Below are 20,711 nucleotides of genomic sequence, written 5' to 3'. Positions count from 1 at the left end.
TTGCATGGGTTAGATAAATAACATGTACCTTCATAATCAACTAGATCACAATTAGATCTGTTAAAATAAATTATTGAGCTAATAATTCTTAAATTAAACATACATAATTTAATTCTACTTCAATATTTTTGGAGAAATATTATTTTTACGTAACAAAATTACTAAAGATATTACAACAATTCTTAAATTAAACACATATAATTTAATTCTACTTCAATATTTTTGGAGAAATATTATTTTTATGTAACAAAATTACTAAAGATATTACAACAGATAGTGGATAAACTAGTAAAGATATAAGTGCACTTATTTCTCAAAATTATGGTTCTTCAAGACCTCAAGTTCTTTATTATCTTTCTGATACCAGATGATATAATTTTTTTTTTTTCACATGGCAAAGTGAATGAACCACCCTAAGAAAGTTCAATGATATAACTAGTCCAATTTTCGTTTGCTTTATGCTTTATTTGCAAGTTAAGACAAAATATATAATCTCAAATTTTTTTTTAGAGAAATTATATTGTCTTTGAAATCTCTTCAGGAGTTTCTACTCAAATCATCAAATTGGACAAATATGGGTTATTTTTATACCCTCGTATCAACAAAAAAATGTAATAATAGATGATGATATTCGTCTGAAATATTTTGTAACTATCTTATTATTGAATCATATGATTTTATAACCTTTAATCCTTCAGGGATAGAATTATTAATAAATTTATATAAATGTATAATGACTACATCCATAAGGTGTATGTTAAGCTTTGCATACACACTAAGATATGTTAGATATCTCATGGTATTGTACTCCATAGACGAATATCTATCTCTCATATAACCAATATCAGTTCTTTGCGATAATTATTATGGAACTTGTTCCACTTTCTATTTGTTTTTCTTACAAATACTTTACTTGAATTCTACATGTTTGACATTTTCTAAATGTCTAACTAGTTCTCACGATTTGAAACATAAGTTAATTTTAATTTGATTGTTTCTTTTCACATAAGTCAATCCTTTTTTTGTTGTCGCAACATTGTGCAATATGTCTAAGTACATATTACTTATTTTCAAATATACATGACATTTTTCAAATCTATACCAAATCTTATCTAATTCTTCAAATTTTCTTCAAATTTGATTGTTTAATATTTTCAAAACTTATAACGAATTTTAACTAATTTAACAAATTTTCTCTTAATCTTATATCAATTTTTTTACATAATTTCTCAAATATTTATCCTAATTTATATGTTCCATAATTATATAAATTTTCAATGAGTTTACAAAAAAAAAAAAAAAAAGAGAGAGAGAGAGAAAACTTTTATACAAAATTTGGGATGGCTACGATAGAAAATGTGACGAGAGTTAGTTGTTGGTGAAAGATTTAAAAAGATTGCATAATATTTATATTTGAAAAATATTATATTGATACCGATTCATCTCGAACAAAATTATATTGAGAAACCCCAAAATTATCAAATTTAGAGGCCTTTTCGGTGCAATTTTGTCGGGGATAAATCAAGATATATATAATTTCTTTTTCAAATATCGGTTATTTGCATAGTTTGTCCACTATTTCTTTAATATTTGATAGCGTAATTTTTAAATGATAAGAAAAAAAATTAGTAGATTTGGTATAAAATTTGGAAATATATGAAAAGTTGCTAGAATCTCAGTGTAATTTCTACTAAAATGCACCGAGAATACCCAAAACAATCGATAACTTGAGAAGTTTAAATTTTTTAGGGATATCTCGATGATCGATCTTGTTGGGATAGACCGAGAAAATTTATTTGAACAATTTTTCAAAAAAAATGCTAGTTTTATAAGACAAAACCTCACTTGCTTTATTACTAAAAATTTGCCAAGAGAGAGAGTGAGACTCTTAAGCGTCAAATTGTCTTTCTTCAAGTGTGCTCAACTAGTTAAAAACAAATAGGGGTCATTTTTGTTTTATGTTAACGAAGATTTATCTCTATCTCTATAAAAAGTACATAAATATCAAAATTAGAATTATCATATTTTTTTAAAAAGGTCTTTTTTTGTGTTTTAATTGGAAAATTTATATGAAATATATATTTTATCATTTTAGATATAATTTGTCATTAAGAGCATGACTCAATTGACACGTATATGTTTCGAGGACCTTAGTCGTAAAAGTTAAAGGTTTGTTTGGTAACAATTTTATTTTTTATTTCTGTTTTTGAAAATTAAGCCTGTTTTCTACTCAGGTCATACAATGATTTGTATTTTTCTTAAATACAATAAGTGAATTATCAACCAAAATCTAAAAACAAAAGCAAAATTTTGAAAGTTATTTTTTTCTTTTTGTTTTCAAAATTTGGATTGGTATTTTAAAGCATCGACAGAGTATAGATAACAGAAAAAAGGAAAGCAACAAGTGAAAATAAAGAATACAGCCTTAGTTTCAAGGAATAAAAACAAACAACAACAAATAAAAAAACGAAACGAGACCTCGATATTTAAAACTTTAAAACTTTATATAAATTCTTAAAGTAAGCTGTGTGTCAATTTTTTTAATTTATTGTTGTACAGATTTCTTTTTAAAGAATTTTTTTTAATTAATCTTTTTTAAAGAATTTTTTAATTCATTTTTTTAAAGACAAAATTTTTAATTCATACTTTGTTATTTAAACTTCAACAAAATTCACTCCTTGTTGTTGAAAATTCACCTTTTAAAGATTTTTAGCCACATGCACCGTTACACGTGTTGTATAACTAGTTTAAATAATGAAAAACTTACATAACATAAATATAACAAAACACTAAATTATTTACGGCCTGTATAACAAAGTCTATAAAGTTAACTATTTTTTTTAAATATTTTAGGTTTATCATTCTATGCGATTCGTCTTCCTACTATTTTATCTTCCTCTTGCGATTTCGTCTTTCTTCTTTTCTATTTTTTTCCTGCAATTTCTTTCCATCATATTTCTTATTTTTCAATTCTTTATTTACGTCGTTTCATCTTCTCATCGTTTTTCTTATTTTTCTCTTTTTTTTTTCGCTTTTCCATTGTCGATATACTTTTCCTCTTCTTTTTTTTTTCGCTGCAATTTATTTCCATCATCTTTCTTCTTTTTTTTACGCCGTATACAAAAAATAGCAAAATCTAAAAGATCGTGTATAAAGAATCTTAAAAAAAATCATTTTAATTGGAGTAGTTAAATGTAAACTATCGTGTAAAAAAATATAAAAAAAATAAAAGATCGTGTATAAAGAATTTTGAAAAAAAAATCATTTAGATTGGAGTAGCCAAATATAAATGATCGTGTAAAAAAACAAAAGATTGTGTATAAAAAATCTTGGAAAAAAATCATTTAGATTGAAGTAGCTAAATGTAAACGATCGTGTAAAAAAATAAAAGATCGTGTGTAAAGAATCTTGAAAAAAAATCATTTTGATTGAAGTAGCTAAATGTAAACAATCCTGTAAAAAAAGTAAACGATCGTGTAAAGAAATCTAAACGATCGTATACCAAAAGAATAAAAAAATCGTGAATCAAATTTTGAAAAAAAGACCATTTAGATTTGGGTTCCCAAATCTAAACAATTGTGTAACCAAATTAAACGATCGTGTAACAAAATTAAAAGATGAAGTTGAAAAAATAAATTGTAGCAATATCTAAACGATCGCGTATAAAATGTAGCCATATCTAAACGATCACAAATATATTACGTGCGCGTTATTGACGGCGTGGTTGACAGCGCATTTTCGGTATTTTACACGGTGGGGCTCTTGGCTTTTTCCGTTTTTGGAATTGTTTTGTAAAGTGTAAATATTTTGCTACTTTTTTATATTTTTGAAAAGACCCCTTAAATAATTGGCCCTAAACTTTGAAAATTTCTGATATTTTTCAAAAAATTATAAATCCTACGAAGTTACTAAAATTTAAGAATTTAAGTTCAGCCATCGATAATATCTATATTTATATCTACCAAAGTAGATTTAAATTTTAAGGTTTTGATAAAAAAATAATGTTTTTGTTTAAAATAAAAAAATTTAAAAAATTAAAACAAATAAGATAGTCTAATAATCCTTTTTTAAAAGATATCACGTTTTATTTATTGAGATAATCGTAGAAATAACAATTTCTTAAATAACAAATTGAAAATTGGAAAAACGACAGAAATAATAAGAATTATGGCAAAATCATCGTCTGCCTCCTTTTATTAATTATTTTTAACCCAATTATACTCCTTGATATATGATAGTCTAGCATAATATCTAGGATTCACGAAGATAGTGTATTTTGTAAACAACATTCAAATTTGATAAATCTTAACTAAATCGACTACTTTGTTGTTGGAGAATATTACACCAAGATCCACTAAAATAATGCTAATATTTTCTACTAGATTTTCAAATTTTTTACATTCAAACAATTCATTAACGATTTATATGGATAATTCATAATATATATGTTTGATAACAATTTGAATTTAAATTGTAGATTTTCTCCCTAAAATAATGTCAAAGATAATTACAGGATTTTCAAATTCTTCATATTTCATCAGTAAATTAAATAATACATATTTCATATTTTTAATAACTATTTGAATTTAAATTTTAGATCCTCCCCTAAAATAATACTAATTACGACTGTCCACGTATTTTTGTTGATTTTTATTTTAAAAATTATATTTTGTGCCAGTTGTATAGATTTTTTTAAAAATAAATACAAACAATATATTCTGTTTTTGTTAATGTTAATATTCATGTTATTTGCAGTCTTTTACATTAAATGTTTTGTTTTTGTTCAACGTTTTTTGTCGATTAATTTCGATCGTTAGCATTTGTTGAGCAAGAAATTTTGGTCAAACAAATTATGTCACGTCATCACATCAAACATTGTGATAATTACAATTCGATTGGGTTTGGGTAATTAAGTTGTCTCATACCCAACCCAATTAGGCCTTAAGTACAAAAACCGTGCCAAAGAAATAATGGGTATGTTCAGCAGCTACAAGAGATGATTGCAAACTCCATCAAAACTCAGTACAGTGGACCTGCTCAAACCTTCTCTTTATGTTTCAAGCCATATATGAAGAGGATTGACAATATGAGGTTGTCACATGGATACAACCACCCAAGTTCTAACAGTTTGATAGAAAGAGCAACCCAAAACAACAGTTGCTCATTTCATCGAAACATGTGAAACTACTGGTACAAGAGGAGATTTGTTAGTCAAGTAGTTCGTCTGAACTCTAAAAGGAAATGTCTTCGACTGGTACACCGATTTGGAGCCTGAATCTACTGATAGTTGGGAGCAGCTTAAGAGGAACTTTCTCAACCGTTTCTACAACACCCGACGTATTGTTAGCATGATTGAGTTAACTGGAACTAAGCAGCAAAAGGGTGAGTCAATCATTGACTATATTAATCGCAAGAGAGCATCAAGCCTTAATTGAGTTAATAGATTAACTGAATTATCAGCTGCTGAAATGTAGACTCAAGGAATGCATTGGGGGCTTCTATACATCTTGTAGGAAATAAAACCCCGTACCTATGAAGAGTTAGCAACCAGAGCTCATGATATAGAGCTAAGTATTGTTAATAGAGGAAACAATGATCTATTAGTCTCGAAAATTAGAAAAGAAAAGAATGAAGTGAAGAGTACCCAAAAGGTATCGAAAGATGCTACCAAGGAGGCTATGGTTGTCAGCACGTTCCCTTTAAAGTTTATCTCCAAGGAAAAGAAAATGGAAAAATGCCAAGACGAAGGCGAAAGTGTCCAACATTAAAAGAGAGACAAGAAAAAGTTTACCCTTTTCCAGACTCTGACTTACCAGACATGTTAAACCAACTACTGGAAAAGCAACTCATTCAACTTTCTAAATGTAAACGACCTGCAGAAATGGGGAGAGTAAATGATCCCAATTACTGCAAATATCATCGGGTCGTCAGCCATCTTGTGAAAAATATTTTGTATTGAAGGAGTTGATTCTAAAGTTAGCTAGATCTTGATGATGTAGCACAAACAAATCATGTCGCAGTAATCATACAACTAGATAGTCGATTGCCTGCTATAGGGAGTCTAATCCAATTTGGATCGTTGGAGCCTGTTGTTATATATTTTTCACCGGAGGCTTTACAAAATAATGACTTCCAAACTATTTGCTCTAAAGAAGAAGAAAAGCAAATAGATGATGCTGATGAGGGATGGACGCTGGTAACACGTCGAAAGAAGCGTAAGCAAAATTTTTCTCAAAAAGAATCCCGCTCGTACAGAGAGTACAGGAGGACGGGTAAGTCTCAAAGAAGAAAGGCAAGAAAGAACCTGAGAAAGCTTCTACCGATTATTGAAGAAAGTGAGGAGCTTCCTCGATCACGACAACCAATAACTCTAAAGGACTTCTTTTCTGAAAATTTTTCAATGGAAATCGTTCCGTGCCATACTATCGGTACAACTGACGATGATACTTTCCCCTCAAATTCGATAGAGGTGACACCCAAGCCAGAGGATTTGCTTTCTTTAGGCATAAATGATTTGTTGACACTATCCCAAGAAGCAAAAGATACAATTATGGAGATATTGAAAAATGATGATGTCTCGACTATTGCTACATCTCCGACGAAGGCGTATGATTCCTATTGTATATCAATATGATTCAGTGATGAAGATTTGCTACTTGGGTTAAAGCTTCATAACAGACCTTTATATGTGTCAAGATATGTTCGAGAATAAAAGCTCAATCAAATACTCATTGATAATGGTTCTGCCATCAACATTCTGCCAAAGTCAACAATGAATCAATTAGGTATCTCGGTAGAAGAGTTATCAAATAGTAAATTGGTGATTCAAGGCTTTAATCAAGGAGCATAACGGGTAATAGGCAATGTTTGATTGGAGATCGCCATAGGGGATTTACTGGCAAGCACAATATTCCATATGATCGATTCAAGGACTACTTATAAAATATTATTAGGGCGTCCATGGATACATGAAAATGGAATAGTAACCTCCACGCTCCATCAATGCTTTAACTTTTATAAACAGGGAATTATGAAGGTTGATGCTGACATTAAGCCATTTACAAAGGCTGAGTCTCACTTTGCTGATGCAAAATTTTACACAAAAAGTGATGACGTGAGTAAAGTCAAATAAACTGAAATTCCAGTGGCTAAGGGCACTTATAAGCACGAGCAAGAAACGATCACAACGAAGAAATCAAATAAAGGGGATACACCCAATGGTCAACAAAATGATGAACCAATGACCCAAATTAAGTCAGGGGCGCCAGAGACTAAAAAGATGGCAATCCTACAAAAGAAAGTCTAAAATCCCCCTATTTTATGCTTTCTCTGTCCCGACGTAAGAAGGGAGAATCATCATTTGCAGAATGTTCAAAAAACCTGATGATCGGAAGCATCGAGATATTGAAAGAAAATTTCACCTCGCCACTTACCAAGATAGAAAAAGGAGAAGCAAAAAGACTTGAGAAAAAGGGTTTAGAGGCATGCCTTCCAGAAAGACGAATAGTGGAGGGATTCGACCCAAAGACATATAAATTGATGGCAAACGCGGGTTACGACTTTACAACTCGTACTGAGCTTAAAAGCGTGAAAATATTTGGCGAAAGGCCTGAGCTTTTCCCTACACAAAAGAAGCTTCAGAAACAAGGATATTCTATACCTAATTCAAGAGCTGGAGTTGAATATCAGTCTTCCAAACCAGTTCGAATAGCTGGTAAAGGAAAAGTAAAAGTTGCTACTACATGTCATATTACAGTTGAAGAAAGCAAAGATTCTGAAGAAGACAAAAAAGACAGAAGTCAAAGAAGTTCCATTTTTTATCGCATTACTTTTTCTGCTACACGCCCTTCAGTCTTCAAGAGGGTGAGTACATTTATAGTGAATGACAAAAATCAAGCTTCAACCTCCGACTCCACTCGACTATCTACCTTTCAAAGGCTAAACATAACTGAAAAGAAAGTACAATCTATAAGCCAACTTCGGTCACAAGAAAATCTGCCTTTAGAAGGTTAAACGTATCGCTAACAAGAGGCCAAAAGAAAGCTTCCATATTCGTCCCAAGCAAACCTGGCTTAGTGACAGGGGACGAGAAAATTTGCAGTACAATTTTGTCAAGAATGAAAAGAAAGATGTTCGTCTCAGTAAATACAAAAGGTTCATTGAAAGTAAAGCGACATGATGTTGTTTTTACTTGACTTGAAGATAATGAACCAAAAGATGAAGTAAATGTGGCAGGTTGTTGTCATGTTACAATAGAAGAGACATCCGACCATGATATATTTGAAGAAGATGCCGAATCTGCTTCGTTATCACTAGAGGACGGGGGTCAATCAACGATTGATGAATTAAAAGAAGTCAATTTTGGTATGAAAGAAGAACCTCGTGCAACCTTCATAAGCGTCCAAATTTCTGATGATGATGAAAATAAGTATGTGAACTTACTCAAAACAGATAAAGATGTCTTTGCATGGTTATATAAGGAAATGCCTGGACTCGATCCAAAAGTGGCCATTCATTGCTTAGCAATCAAACTAGAGCATTGACCAGTCAAGCAAGCCCAACGACAATTTCGACCAAAACTTATTTCTCAAATCGAGGAAGAGATAAATAAGTTCATTGAGGCTAGATTTGTTCGTGAGGTCAAGTACCCAACGTGGATATCTAATATTGTTTCAGTAAGAAAGAAGAATGGCCAACTACGTGTTTGTGTCGATTTTCATAACCTAAATAACACATGCCCAAAAGATGACTTTCCTTTTCCTATCATGGAAATCATGATAGATGCAATCGCAGGACATTAAGCTTTATCTATCATGGATGGGTCGTCAGGATATAATCAAATTAGAATGACGCTAGATGAAGAGGAGAAAACAATATTTCAAACTCTAAAAGGTATATACTGTTATAAGGTCATGCCTTTTAGATTGAAAAATGTAGGTGATACATACCAGCGCACTATGCAAAGGATCTTTGATGATATGCTACATAAACACGTTGAATCTTATGTTGACGATCTCATAGTGAAGTCCAAGAAGAAATGTGATCACCTGGAAAACCTAAAGCTTGTACTTGATCACCTCAGGAAATATCAACTAAGAACGAACCCTCTTAAGGGTGCATTCGACGTAACTTCAGCGAAGTTTTTGGAATTTATAGTGAGACATCGTTGGCATCAAAATTGATCACTCTAAAATTGATGCTATCCAGAAGATGCCAAGTTGAAGAACCTGCACGAGTTGAGACCATTGCAAGGTCGTTTGACTTACATTAGAAGGTTTATATCTAATCTTATGGGTCAATGTCAACCATTCCAAAGATTGATGAGGAAGGATGCAGTTTTTGATTGGGATCAGTCATGCCAAAATGCATTTGATAGCATAAAGAAGTATCTGCTCAACTCTCCGATCTTGAGTGCGTCTGCAGCTGGAAAACCATTAATATTGTATATTGCGGCTCAAGAGACTTCGCTCGGGGTATTACTTGCACAAGAAAATGATAAGGGTAAGGAATGTTACTCTACTATATAAGTAGAACTCTAACGGGAGCTGAATTGAATTATTCTCCAATTAAGAAAATGTGTCTCGCCCTCTTCTTTGTAATAGATAAACTGAGACATTATATGCAAGCCTTCACTATACATTTTGTGGCAAAAGTTGATCCTGTCAAATATATCTTATCAAGGCCAGTCATCTAGGGACGACTCGCGAAATGGGCTATTATACTCCAACAATATGATATTGTATATATCCCCTAAAAAGTAGTAAAGGGCCAAGCATTGGCAGATTTCCTGGCTGATCATCCGGTTCCATCAAATTGAAAATTATGTGATGACTTACCTGATGAGGAAGTATTGTTTGTTGAAAGCATAAAGCCTTGGGTCATGTTCTTTGATGGTGCGGCATGAAGAAGTGGAGCTGGTGTCGCTATTGTCTTCATCTCTCATGAAAAACATATGTTGCCATATAGCTTCACACTCGTTGAGTTGTGTTCAAATAATGTTACGAGTACCAAATTGGCCTGCAAATGGCTTTAGAATTTGGGATAAAGTAGATAGAAATATTCAGCGATTCAAAGTTAATCATAAATAAGCTCTCATATCAGTACGAGGTAAAGCATCAAGACTTGAAGCCCTACTTCATTTATGCTAGAAGATTGATGGACAGTTCGATGGCATAATATTAGAGCATATACCGAGATCAAAAAATAAGAAAGCTGATGCGCTTGCAAACTTGGCCACTGCTTTAACAGTTTTCGAAGACGTACCGATAGACATTTCCCTTTGTCAAAAGTGGATCGTGCCCTCACAATTGAAAGTCAATACAAAGAAGCTGATGTGATATCTGTGTATGTTATTGATGAAGAAGATTGACGTCAACCCATTATAGACTATTTGGAGTATGGCAAACTTCCCACCGATCTTCGACATCGAGTTGAGATACGTAGAAGAGCTACACAATTTATTTATTTCAATTACACACTTTATCGACATTCATATGAAGATCTTCTCTGCGATGCCTAGGTAAAGAGGAATCGAAAAAGGCCTTAGAAGAAGCACATTCAGGTATTTGTGGTGCTCACCAGTCTGGTCCAAAGCTCAAACATCAGTTGAAATAAATGGATTACTATTGGCCTACCATGATCCACAACTCGATGCATTTTGCGAAGTATTGTGAAGCTTGTCAATTCCATGCAAATTTTATACATCAGCCACCAGAGCCGCTTCATCCAACAATAACTTCATGGCCTTTTGAAGCTTGGGGACTCGACATGGTTGGACCTATCACGCCTAAATCATCGGCTGATAATTCTTACATCCTTGCAGGAACTGATTATTTTTCTAAATGGGTTGAAGCCGTGCAATTAAGAGAAGCAAAGAAGGAAAACATTGTAAATTTTGTTTGGACACACATCATTTACAGATATGGTATTTCTCATCGTATTGTGACTGATAATGGAAGACAATTCGTTAACACTTTGATGGACAAGCTATGTGAAAAGTTTAACTTCAAACAGTACAAGTCTTCTATGTACAACGCCACAGAAAATGGATTGGCAGAAGCATTCAACAAATCTTCTGAAAAAGGTAGTCTCTAAGACAAAAAGGGATTGAGAAGAAAAGATTGAGGAAGCATTGTGGGCCTACAACACTACCCATCGTACTCCTATAGGTGTTACACCTTATTTTTTGGTTTATGGCGTTGAAGCAGTACTCCCACTAGAAAGAGAAATTCCATCCTTAAGAATGACAATTCAAGAAGGGCTAATTACTGAAGACAATGCTAATTACACCTTCAAGAGTTAGAAGCACTTGAGAAAAGAGATTGGAAGCTCAACAAGCACTCGAATGTTATCAAACACGAATGTCAAAAGCTTTTGACAAACATGTAAAGCCCCGATCATTTCAAGTTGGTGATTTAGTGCTTACAGTAAGAAGACCTATCATCATGATAAGGCATACAGAAAATAAGTTCACACCTAAATATGACAGACCCTACATTGTTAAAGAAGTTTTGACGAATGGAGCATACAAAATCATTGATCAAGACGGATTACGAATTAGCCCAATCAATGAAAAATTTCTCAGAAGTTTTATGCCTAATCTAGTTATGCAAAAAAAAAAAAAAAAAAAAACTACGTTATGACTTGATCCCTATGTTATAAAAAAGGTATGTAGACAGCTTAAAATTCACTTTAAGTTCAGTCACATGTAAAAAAAAATCATGTTTTATTGTCATCTCATATGTAAGCATTGCAAAATAAATGTAAATGTAGCCACACTAGAAGAAAAAAACAAAATTTTCTTTTGCATTATCATTCAACAAAATTTTTACATCTACAAGGATCACAACAAATGAAAAGGGGGCAAAGGGGGGCATAAATCAAAGCTTCCACTTGAAGTTCTTAAATTCTTCCAGTATAGCTTCCATGCTCTTGCGAACCGTAGCCTGGGCCTTAATCGTTTCTTCAGTAATAGCAGGGGTGCTTTTAAGAGCGTTTACTTCATCCTGGAGCTTGGCAACTTCTAGTTCTTGCTGGTCTATGGCCTCTGCTTTCTCACAATATAAGATCGACAGTTTTTCAGGCTCATCATTTATGCTCTGAAGTCTCCTCTCTAGTTTCTTCTTTTCTAAAGATAACTGAATGACTTTTTCCTTAATAACTTTGGCATCCCCTTGTAGTTGTTTCATTAAAGTTAAAGCTTCCTTAATGGCAGGTGTCTTCTCATCTAGTTGACGAGCTTTATCTGTTGACAACTATCGTGTAGAATATGAAGATTGCATATCGTTGAAATTGTTTACCCTCTTAAGCTAACTATTTAGATACTCTTCAAGAGGAGTCAAGTCATCTGTATGGATCTTCTCAATCCCCGAGAGAATCGTTGCTATTTCTGGCCTAAGTCTTGGGATATATTTAAAAGGAGTTTGCATGATCTTATCTTGAATATCCTCCTACATACGTAAGGTTGTTTTCTAGAAGAAGTTTGAAACCACCTTTTCACCAACCTACCGAGAAGGCTCAGGATTTCTCGTAGTCTGTCTATTAGAAGTGTCTAAAGACGATTCAGAAAACTTAAGGGGAGCATGTGTTAAGCTGACCTTCTATAAGGGTGCTTTAGGGCAGACATCTTCTTTGGATGGAGGACTCTCAATGTCTTTTTCTTCCACTGTCATCTTGCCTCGACGAATCTTCTCGAGAAGAGTAGACAGATGTAAGGACTGTTTGACTGGTTTAATGATGAGAGTCTTCAAGGTAACAACTTCCTCAAAGGTTGAATCAACTGCATGAGGTCCCGTCAAAGATTCATTACTATCTAGCTCTATAAGTCCTTCAAGATGATCGTTCAAAAGTGACTGCAGAAGTAAACAATGAATAAATCATTCGTGAAGAGGATGAACAAAAAAATATTTAAGAAAGGAAAATGTGCAAACCAGTGGTAGAACATCAGAGACTTCCAAAGCACTTGAACCCATTTTATTGGGATTATCACCTGGTACCTTCGCTTTTTTCAAAGGTCTCTTCCAATGACGATAATTTTTTATGCTATCGCTCTCATCTTTATGCTCCTTCACCTCCTCCTCGAGAGTAGGAGCCATCACCTCAACAGGCGAATTTCTTTACCACTTAGGTTGCTCCCTCGGTTCGTGGGTAGTTTGGATTGTGAAGGGTGAGGAATGATACTACTTACTAAATGGTGTCTGTTATCCTTAAAATAGGTCATGTGCCTTGTGGCCCACTAGTTTGTAAATCGCTGCGTGACATTCTTGCAAGACTCTAACGAACGAGCGGACAAGAATAACTTAGATAAAGTGTTACGCCTCGTACATATTCTCAAGTGATATAATATATTATCTAGTGTGATCGCAAGTGACATGCCCCCTATATCATTAGGGATATCCTGATAAAAGCCAAAGTGTCGTCCAAATCGATACGGACAATGTGATGTTACGATCCAGGTATTTCCATAGCGGAAGGAAAAGTAGCAGGAATGCATGCTCACGAAATAAGAAGTCTGCAGAAACGATGAATCATGGGTATCAACCATGCGTTCATGTTTATTCCTGTTTTGGAGGTTAGCGTGCCACTGAATTCTTGCACCATTATGATCAGTTCTCACGCCTCATATTCTCCAAAATAAATAGACCCGCCTTCACCAAAAAAGATAGTCATCTTGGGACCTCGAACTTCTGTGGGAAGTGGATAATGCGTGCCAAAAGAATGGGCTAACAAGCCATGGACGTAATGCATGGAAAAGTGAAAGTCCATGCGTTTTATCGGATTGGAGGCTTTGGTTATCAAACCTAGTCCATGATATATGTTCGCTAAAACTGGAACTGCAGACTATAAATAGTGCCAACGACCATTAAGCTTCCAACCCTAAATACTTCGAGGTAAAAAAATGATCCTTTATGTGGAAATACGAAAAGGCACAACCAACAAGATAAGAAGGCAACTAAATATGTTTCATCATTCAAATCGTCCCTGATCCCAAGTTCTGCAAATAACATGTTCTCCTTAAAGGACCATTCACGAGCTTGGATCTTGGAACCATTAGGGTTTTGAGTAGATTTGGAGCGCGATGCCTTCTTTTATTTATTTGTGGTTGATTTATCATAGCTTCTAGACCAAAGGTAACAAAACAAATCTAGGAGCTAATAGTCACTTGGGAGTCATTCTTAGAATATGTCGCGTGATCATTCCTCTACGTACAAACTATTGAATAATACGTCTTGAAAAGATATTGACAGGTCGTCGAAAAACACTTTGTCTTATCTCGCGAGGAGGTTAATTCTTTTAAAAAAAGGGATCTTTCCTCGTAGAAATCTCCCTTAATAGGAAGACCCCCAAAGGACCATAGGTCCCACAAAGAAATAGATAACTCGCCCGCTATAGTATGAAAAGTATTAGTTGATGGACACCATGCTTCACAAAATGCTCGAACAATATCTCTATTCCGATCATAAGTGTACAAAGAGGTTGTTACGGTGCTATAAAACAAGCAACGTGAAGAAGTTGCACATTTCAATCAACTACAAGCTTTAGCCACTTCCAATAGCAGTCAGTAAAGCAGAACTCCCTAGGGACCTTAGTCACAGCTCCCCAACGTGTTTGGCCTTCAATTAAACGTTGTCTGAGAGTAAGAGCTCTGTCAGAATTAAGAGCCTTGTTATGGATAGAAGACTGTAAGACCCATGCGTTTTTCCCCTCAGACAAAGGTATTTCCATAGATAATCTGGGAAGAATCAAGTTGTTGTCTAAGCGTGGTCAATGATCTGCAAAAGAGCCAGCCAATGGCTTCTCCACAAGGAGACTAAGTCCATCTTCTCTTGGTTGATTTCTATCAGAAAGTACTACGAGGTGTCAGACTCTGTACAAGAATCGTTTTGTGAAGTAAACCATCATTCTGCAAAAGAAAATCACGAAAAGCAAGTTAGTTCTGATGACATGGTCTTAGAACAAAGAATATGTGAAAGCAAAGTAGACGAAGAAGGACGTCATGATAGAGTTGCATCGTCTATCATAAACAAACCCCAAAAAGCAGCAGGGCGTCATGATATAGTTTCATTGTCTATCATGAACAAGCCCTAGAAGTTGACAAAGAATAGGACATCATGATAGAGTTGCATCATCTATCATGAACAAACCCCAAACATTGACGAATCAGTAAGGCATCATGATAGAGTTGCATCGTCTATCACGAACAAACTCTAAAAAGCAGTAAAACATCATGATAGAGTTGCATCGTCTATCATGAACAAGTCTCAGAAGTTGACGAAGCAGTAGGGCGTCGTGATAGAGTTGTATCGTCTATCACCAACAAACCCCAAAAAGCAGCAGGACATCATGATAGAGTTGCATCGTCTATCATAAATAAACCCCAGGCGTTGGCGAAGCAGAAGGACGTCATGATAAAGTTGCATCGTTTATCATGAATAAGCCTCAAGAAGCAGGGCGTCATGATAAAGTTGCATCGTCTATCATGAACAAATCCCAGAAGTCGATGAAGCAGTAAGGCGTCATGATAGAGTTGCATCGTCTATCATGAACAAACCCCAGAAGCTGACAGTCAAAGAAGCAGGACATCGAGTATACCATAACTTCATATATACTTGCATGAGACCTCTAAAGAAATAGCTATAAAAAAATCATTGATAATAAAAAAAAAGGCTTAACCTTTGGTAGAGCTTCAAGTGGTGCAATCTCAGCAAATTAGTAGATACTAAATCTGAAAAAAAAAATGTCTGTTAAGGGTAAAAATAATAGTAATAATAATTAGGTTAAAAAAATAAATAAAATATACTACACTTTTGTATAAAAATAATTGTCGTGCATGGATCATCTTGTATCTTTAAGGTTTTGGAGTAGGGTTTGTCGAGGAAGATGGTGCCATCATTGAAGAGAACTTCGAGTGATAGTGCGATTTTCAAGTGGTCACCATTGAAGATTTTACACATTTAAATAGAGGCAAAGGAGGGAGAGGAATCGAATCAAGTGGTGAGAAGAAAGCGACGAAGAGGAAGTGGCAAACTAAACTACTTATTCAAATTCAAAAGCCTTTCTTGCGAGCCAGGTAATGTTAACCAGGCCCAACTACAGCTTAGATGCGACCCATTTAAAAACATCATCAATTGCTATTTGTTAAAATGACACACTCCAAGCCCAGCTCTAAGTTTTTCAAACAACTTCACTTCCAATGGTTTAGTCAGAATATCAGCCAGTTGAACCAAGTTGTGAACATGCTCGAGGGAGATTTCTTTGGTTTCGACAAGTTCATGAATAAAATGATGTCGAATATCAATATGTTTTGTTCGACTGTGCTGCACCGAATTTTTAGAGATGTTTAATCGAACACATATTATCGCAGTACAAGATCATAGTATCTTGAGATATGTCATATTCTGAGAGCATTTGTTTCATCCATAGAAGTTGAGTACAGCTACTCCCAACAGCTATATATTCAGCCTCAGTTGTAGAAAGAGAGATGCAATTTTGTTTCTTACTGAACCAAGCAATGAGGTTGTAACCGAGGAAGAAGCAGCCATCAGAGGTACTCTTACGATATCTAGCACATCCAACCCAATCTGCATTGCAATATCCTGCTAATATAGGTGTTGTGTCGAAGGAGTACCAGAGTCTGAAATCAACAGTGCCAGATATATATTTTAGAATGCGTTGTTGGCACAACGTAGATGAAACTCTCAAAGATCAGACTGATATCGGGCACACACTCCTATGACAAAGGTTATATCAGGGTGACTTATAGGAAGATACAGTAGGCTTCCTATAATGCTGCAGTATAGGCTATCATCAACTTCTTCTCCAGTGCTATCCTTGGAGACTTTAAGTTGGGTTGCAGCATGAGTTCGTTTTATCTTAGCCTTTTCCAAATCAAACTTCTTTATTAGGTTTCTTGCATACTTTTCTTGTGAGATGAAGATCCCAGACTTACATTGAAGAATTTGAAATCCAAAGAAGAAGGATATTTCACCCACCATACTCATTTCAAATTTAATCTTCATTTGTTCTATGAATGAAGCTATAATCGAGTGAGGTTGGCCCCCAAAGATGATGTCATCAATATACACTTGAGCAACTAGGAGTTCTTTTCCTGACTTTTTGATAAACATAGTCTTGTCCATACCTCCTCAAGTAAAGCCTTAAGATGACAAAAATATCACCGACCTTTCATACCAGGCCCGAGGAGCCTGTTTAAACCCATACAAAGCCTTATGAAGTTTATACACATAGTCTGAATTTATGGGATCAGTAAAACCTTTTGGTTGAGCAACGTAGACTTCCTCTGAGATTTATACATTGAGGAAGACACTTTTAATATCTATTTGGAACAGTTTGATATTTCGAACACAAGGAAGACCTAAAAATAGTTGAATTGCCTCCAGTCGGGTGCAAAGGTTTCTTCGAAATCTACTCTCCCTAAACCATTGAACTTTTCAATCTTTGGATTAAAGAACACTTGGCAAAGATCTCCCCCTTAATCAAGTATCTCACAAAAACTTGGATTAAGGTTAATTAATTCTTTATCATGATGAAACTTTCAATCTTTGAACTAATGTTTGGATCAACGTTGCTTACAGAGTAAAAGAATATATTCGACTAAGCACAATCAATTACTTACTCGTGTCTTCTTTTCATTCTTGCTTTTTCAAAGGCTTGCCGTAAAGCTGAACTTCTTATCGTGTGCGTGCCCAAGAAGACGCATGAAAGAGAATATATATAGGTTTTCTAGAAACTACCCTATTCCACAAATAATGGGAATATAAAATCTTGTCAAACACAATCTTTCCTTGTTAATAATATCTTTGAAAAATAAAGAAAGAATATACATACATACATACATATATATATATATATATATACACACACACACACACACACACATACATATATATGTATAAAATAACACTTCTTTTAATAAAATATTCTTTCAAGGATGGAAGCTTCCTTACAAGAAAAACATTTGAACAAATAAACCAAATATTCCGGAAGACGGACCCACCAAACATCCAACAATGTGTGCTCAATTTAGTGCTTAAATTTGTGGAGAAATTGATATAAGTAGGAGTAATAAACTATTTGAGAGAATAAGTGAATGTAGACTTGATCATTAAATAAATAGAAGAAATAGCTTTAGAGATAAAGTTTAATAAAGAGCCAAGATTACTACTTATATCTTTTTCATATCTTCTTATTACGACGATCAATTTGTACATGCATCATAGAGAGAAAGGATAAATAATATGCTTTAATACCAAGAGGTTAATGTTTCAAATTTAAGAGTTGATAACTTGAGAGGCTACTTATGCTTTACTTGTGAAAATGTCGGTGAATCTTCTTAACCCTACTTTTATCACTTGTTTTTCCCTTCATTTACACAAAACCTACCCTTTTTGGGATTACAAACTTTCATCATCACCATACATTTTGCCATTCATTGCATCCACATCCTTTGCACACTCATCACATCTCACTCAAATTATTCATCTTCATACCAATATTGTTTCGCTACAATTTCTAATCAATTGTAATAAGTCGTTTAATTTTAGTTCTACACATAAATTATTCAACGCATGAAATTACTGTTTAAGTCCAAACATATATTTTTCAATATTTAAATTCATTGGGTTTGACCCTAAACTCACAAGAAACAACTTAAACCCAAGATAAGGCTAGTATATAAACATCCATTCATTCATTAAGACACGACATAAGGTTAATAATTAAACACATACATCATCCATTTCAAAACACAACAGCTACCTTGAACCAAATAAATGAATTGCTCAAAGGATGTATTCCCAAATAATAAAAATCTCGAACCGATAATAAATGAATTGCTTAAATTATACACATACACTAATGTTTAAATTGTTACGTATCAATATGTTTATGTACGGTTGTTTTCATTAATTAAATTTTGTAGAATTAATTGTTTTTATTTTCTAAAATGAAGTTTCATAAAGAGAAATTTTGTTATATCTGATCCAAGTTACATTACACAAGAGATGTGAAAACCAAAATTGAAAGACATTTTTTCTTTATAATTTGAATGTTTTGAATAGTCGATATAGATTATTTTAAAGAAATTTTAGAAGAATAAAAATTGGGTAAAACAAATATGGTAAAGACTGCAATCTATTAAATTAAAGGAATGATTCAAATGAGTTTTCGAATCTAAATAGATTGCAATGAAACGAAGAAAACAATATTAGAATAATAAAAGTTGGATAAATGATGAATGAGATAACATTCTCTACCCTTGATGAGAGAAAAATATAGGCACTAACTTGAGATTTGACTGAATGTGTTTAATTTCTAATTTCATCTTCCTTTCCAATTCTCTCAAAATAAGAATGCAAACAAAATTATAATATATAACAAAATAAAATACTACATGCTGAAAACTAGTATAATAAAAAGTGGAGTAAAACATTAAGACATGTTCTGGGAACCCATAAAGGGAAGGTTGGGTTAATCCAACTCTTGTTTAGGAAAAGGGTTATCATAACCCTAACTTTTCTCCCTAAACCTAACCCTTCTTCAACCATTTCTCTACTTTTCCTTAATCCATTTTTATTTCTCATTTATAATTCTTATACTTATGAATTTTGTTAAGGGGTCTTTTCAAAAGTATAAAAAAGCGGCAAAGTGTTTAATACTGTATAGAACAATTCCGAAAAAAAAAGGCCCAGAGGCCAACCGTGTAAAATACCAAAAATGTCCTATCAACAATGCGTGTAATATATTTGGTAACGCGATTTGGTACACGATCGTTTAGATTTATTTTTTCAATTCTATCGTTTAATTTGGTTACATGATCGTTTTATTAATTAAGTTACATGATCGTTTTATTAATTGGGTTATACGATCGTTTAGATTTGGCTACACGATCGTTTAAATTTGGTTACATAATTTTTTTTTCAAAATTTGGTATACGATCGTTCCAAATCTAAACGATTTTTTTTTTTCAAAATTTGGTATAAACGATTTTTTTCAATATTCTTTATACACTATCTTTTAGTTTTGGTTACCCTAATTTAAATGTCTAACCAATTTTTTCAAGATTCTTTATATACCATCCTTTAGATTTGTATGCATGCAGTGAATGAAAAAAAAAAGGAAAAAGAAGAAAGAAGAAGAAAGACATGCACCTAGAGAGAGTGAAAAACAAGAAAGACGATAGAAATAAATAAATTTGGTTACTCAAATCTAAAAAATCAAAAAGAAAAAAAGATGGAAGAAATTGCAGTTAAAAAAAAGTACACTAGGAAGACGATAAAAAATCACAGAGAGGAGAAAAAGATGGAAGGACAAACTTCGAATATTTAAAAAATGACTCGCTTTATGGGCTTTGTTACACATACCGTAAATATTATACTAGTTTGTTATATTTAGGAAAGTCTCCTTGTTAATTTTAATCTATTTATTTTAAAAATACAACTTATTTTTAAAGTTATGAATTTGGTATAATTACCTTATTAAAATTTTAATTTTTTCCTTTATTTTTGAATTAGGTAATTTATTATGATTACACAATTAAAATTTTAATTTAATTACCTTCAATCAACTCTATATTCTAATCCATATCAATATATTTGTGAAATTAAAATTTTGATATCAATCTCGTATTAGGTAATTAAATTTTGATATCAATCTCAACTTCATTGTTTTCGATACTTCGTATTTCCAATTGT

General features: G+C 33.3%; 1 protein-coding gene across 1 annotated transcript; it reads right to left on the bottom strand.

Annotated features, from left to right (window-relative positions):
* Window positions 1–14,520: 14,520 nt before the first annotated feature.
* On the bottom strand, window positions 14,521–17,138 carry LOC107991647 (uncharacterized mitochondrial protein AtMg00810-like). Its single transcript, XM_017046865.1, has 3 exons — window positions 16,771–17,138; window positions 16,367–16,633; window positions 14,521–14,731 (listed from the first exon to the last, which is right to left on the bottom strand). Exons 1-3 carry the CDS (start codon window positions 17,136–17,138, stop codon window positions 14,521–14,523), a joined length of 846 nt encoding a protein of 281 aa, XP_016902354.1.
* Window positions 17,139–20,711: the final 3,573 nt, after the last annotated feature.

This window comes from Cucumis melo, chromosome 12 (genome assembly GCF_025177605.1).
Source record: "Cucumis melo cultivar AY chromosome 12, USDA_Cmelo_AY_1.0, whole genome shotgun sequence".
Classification (NCBI taxonomy): domain Eukaryota; kingdom Viridiplantae; phylum Streptophyta; class Magnoliopsida; order Cucurbitales; family Cucurbitaceae; genus Cucumis; species Cucumis melo.
The sequence above is the reverse complement of the archived record's forward strand: the minus strand, read 5'-3'. Positions and strand labels throughout refer to the sequence as shown.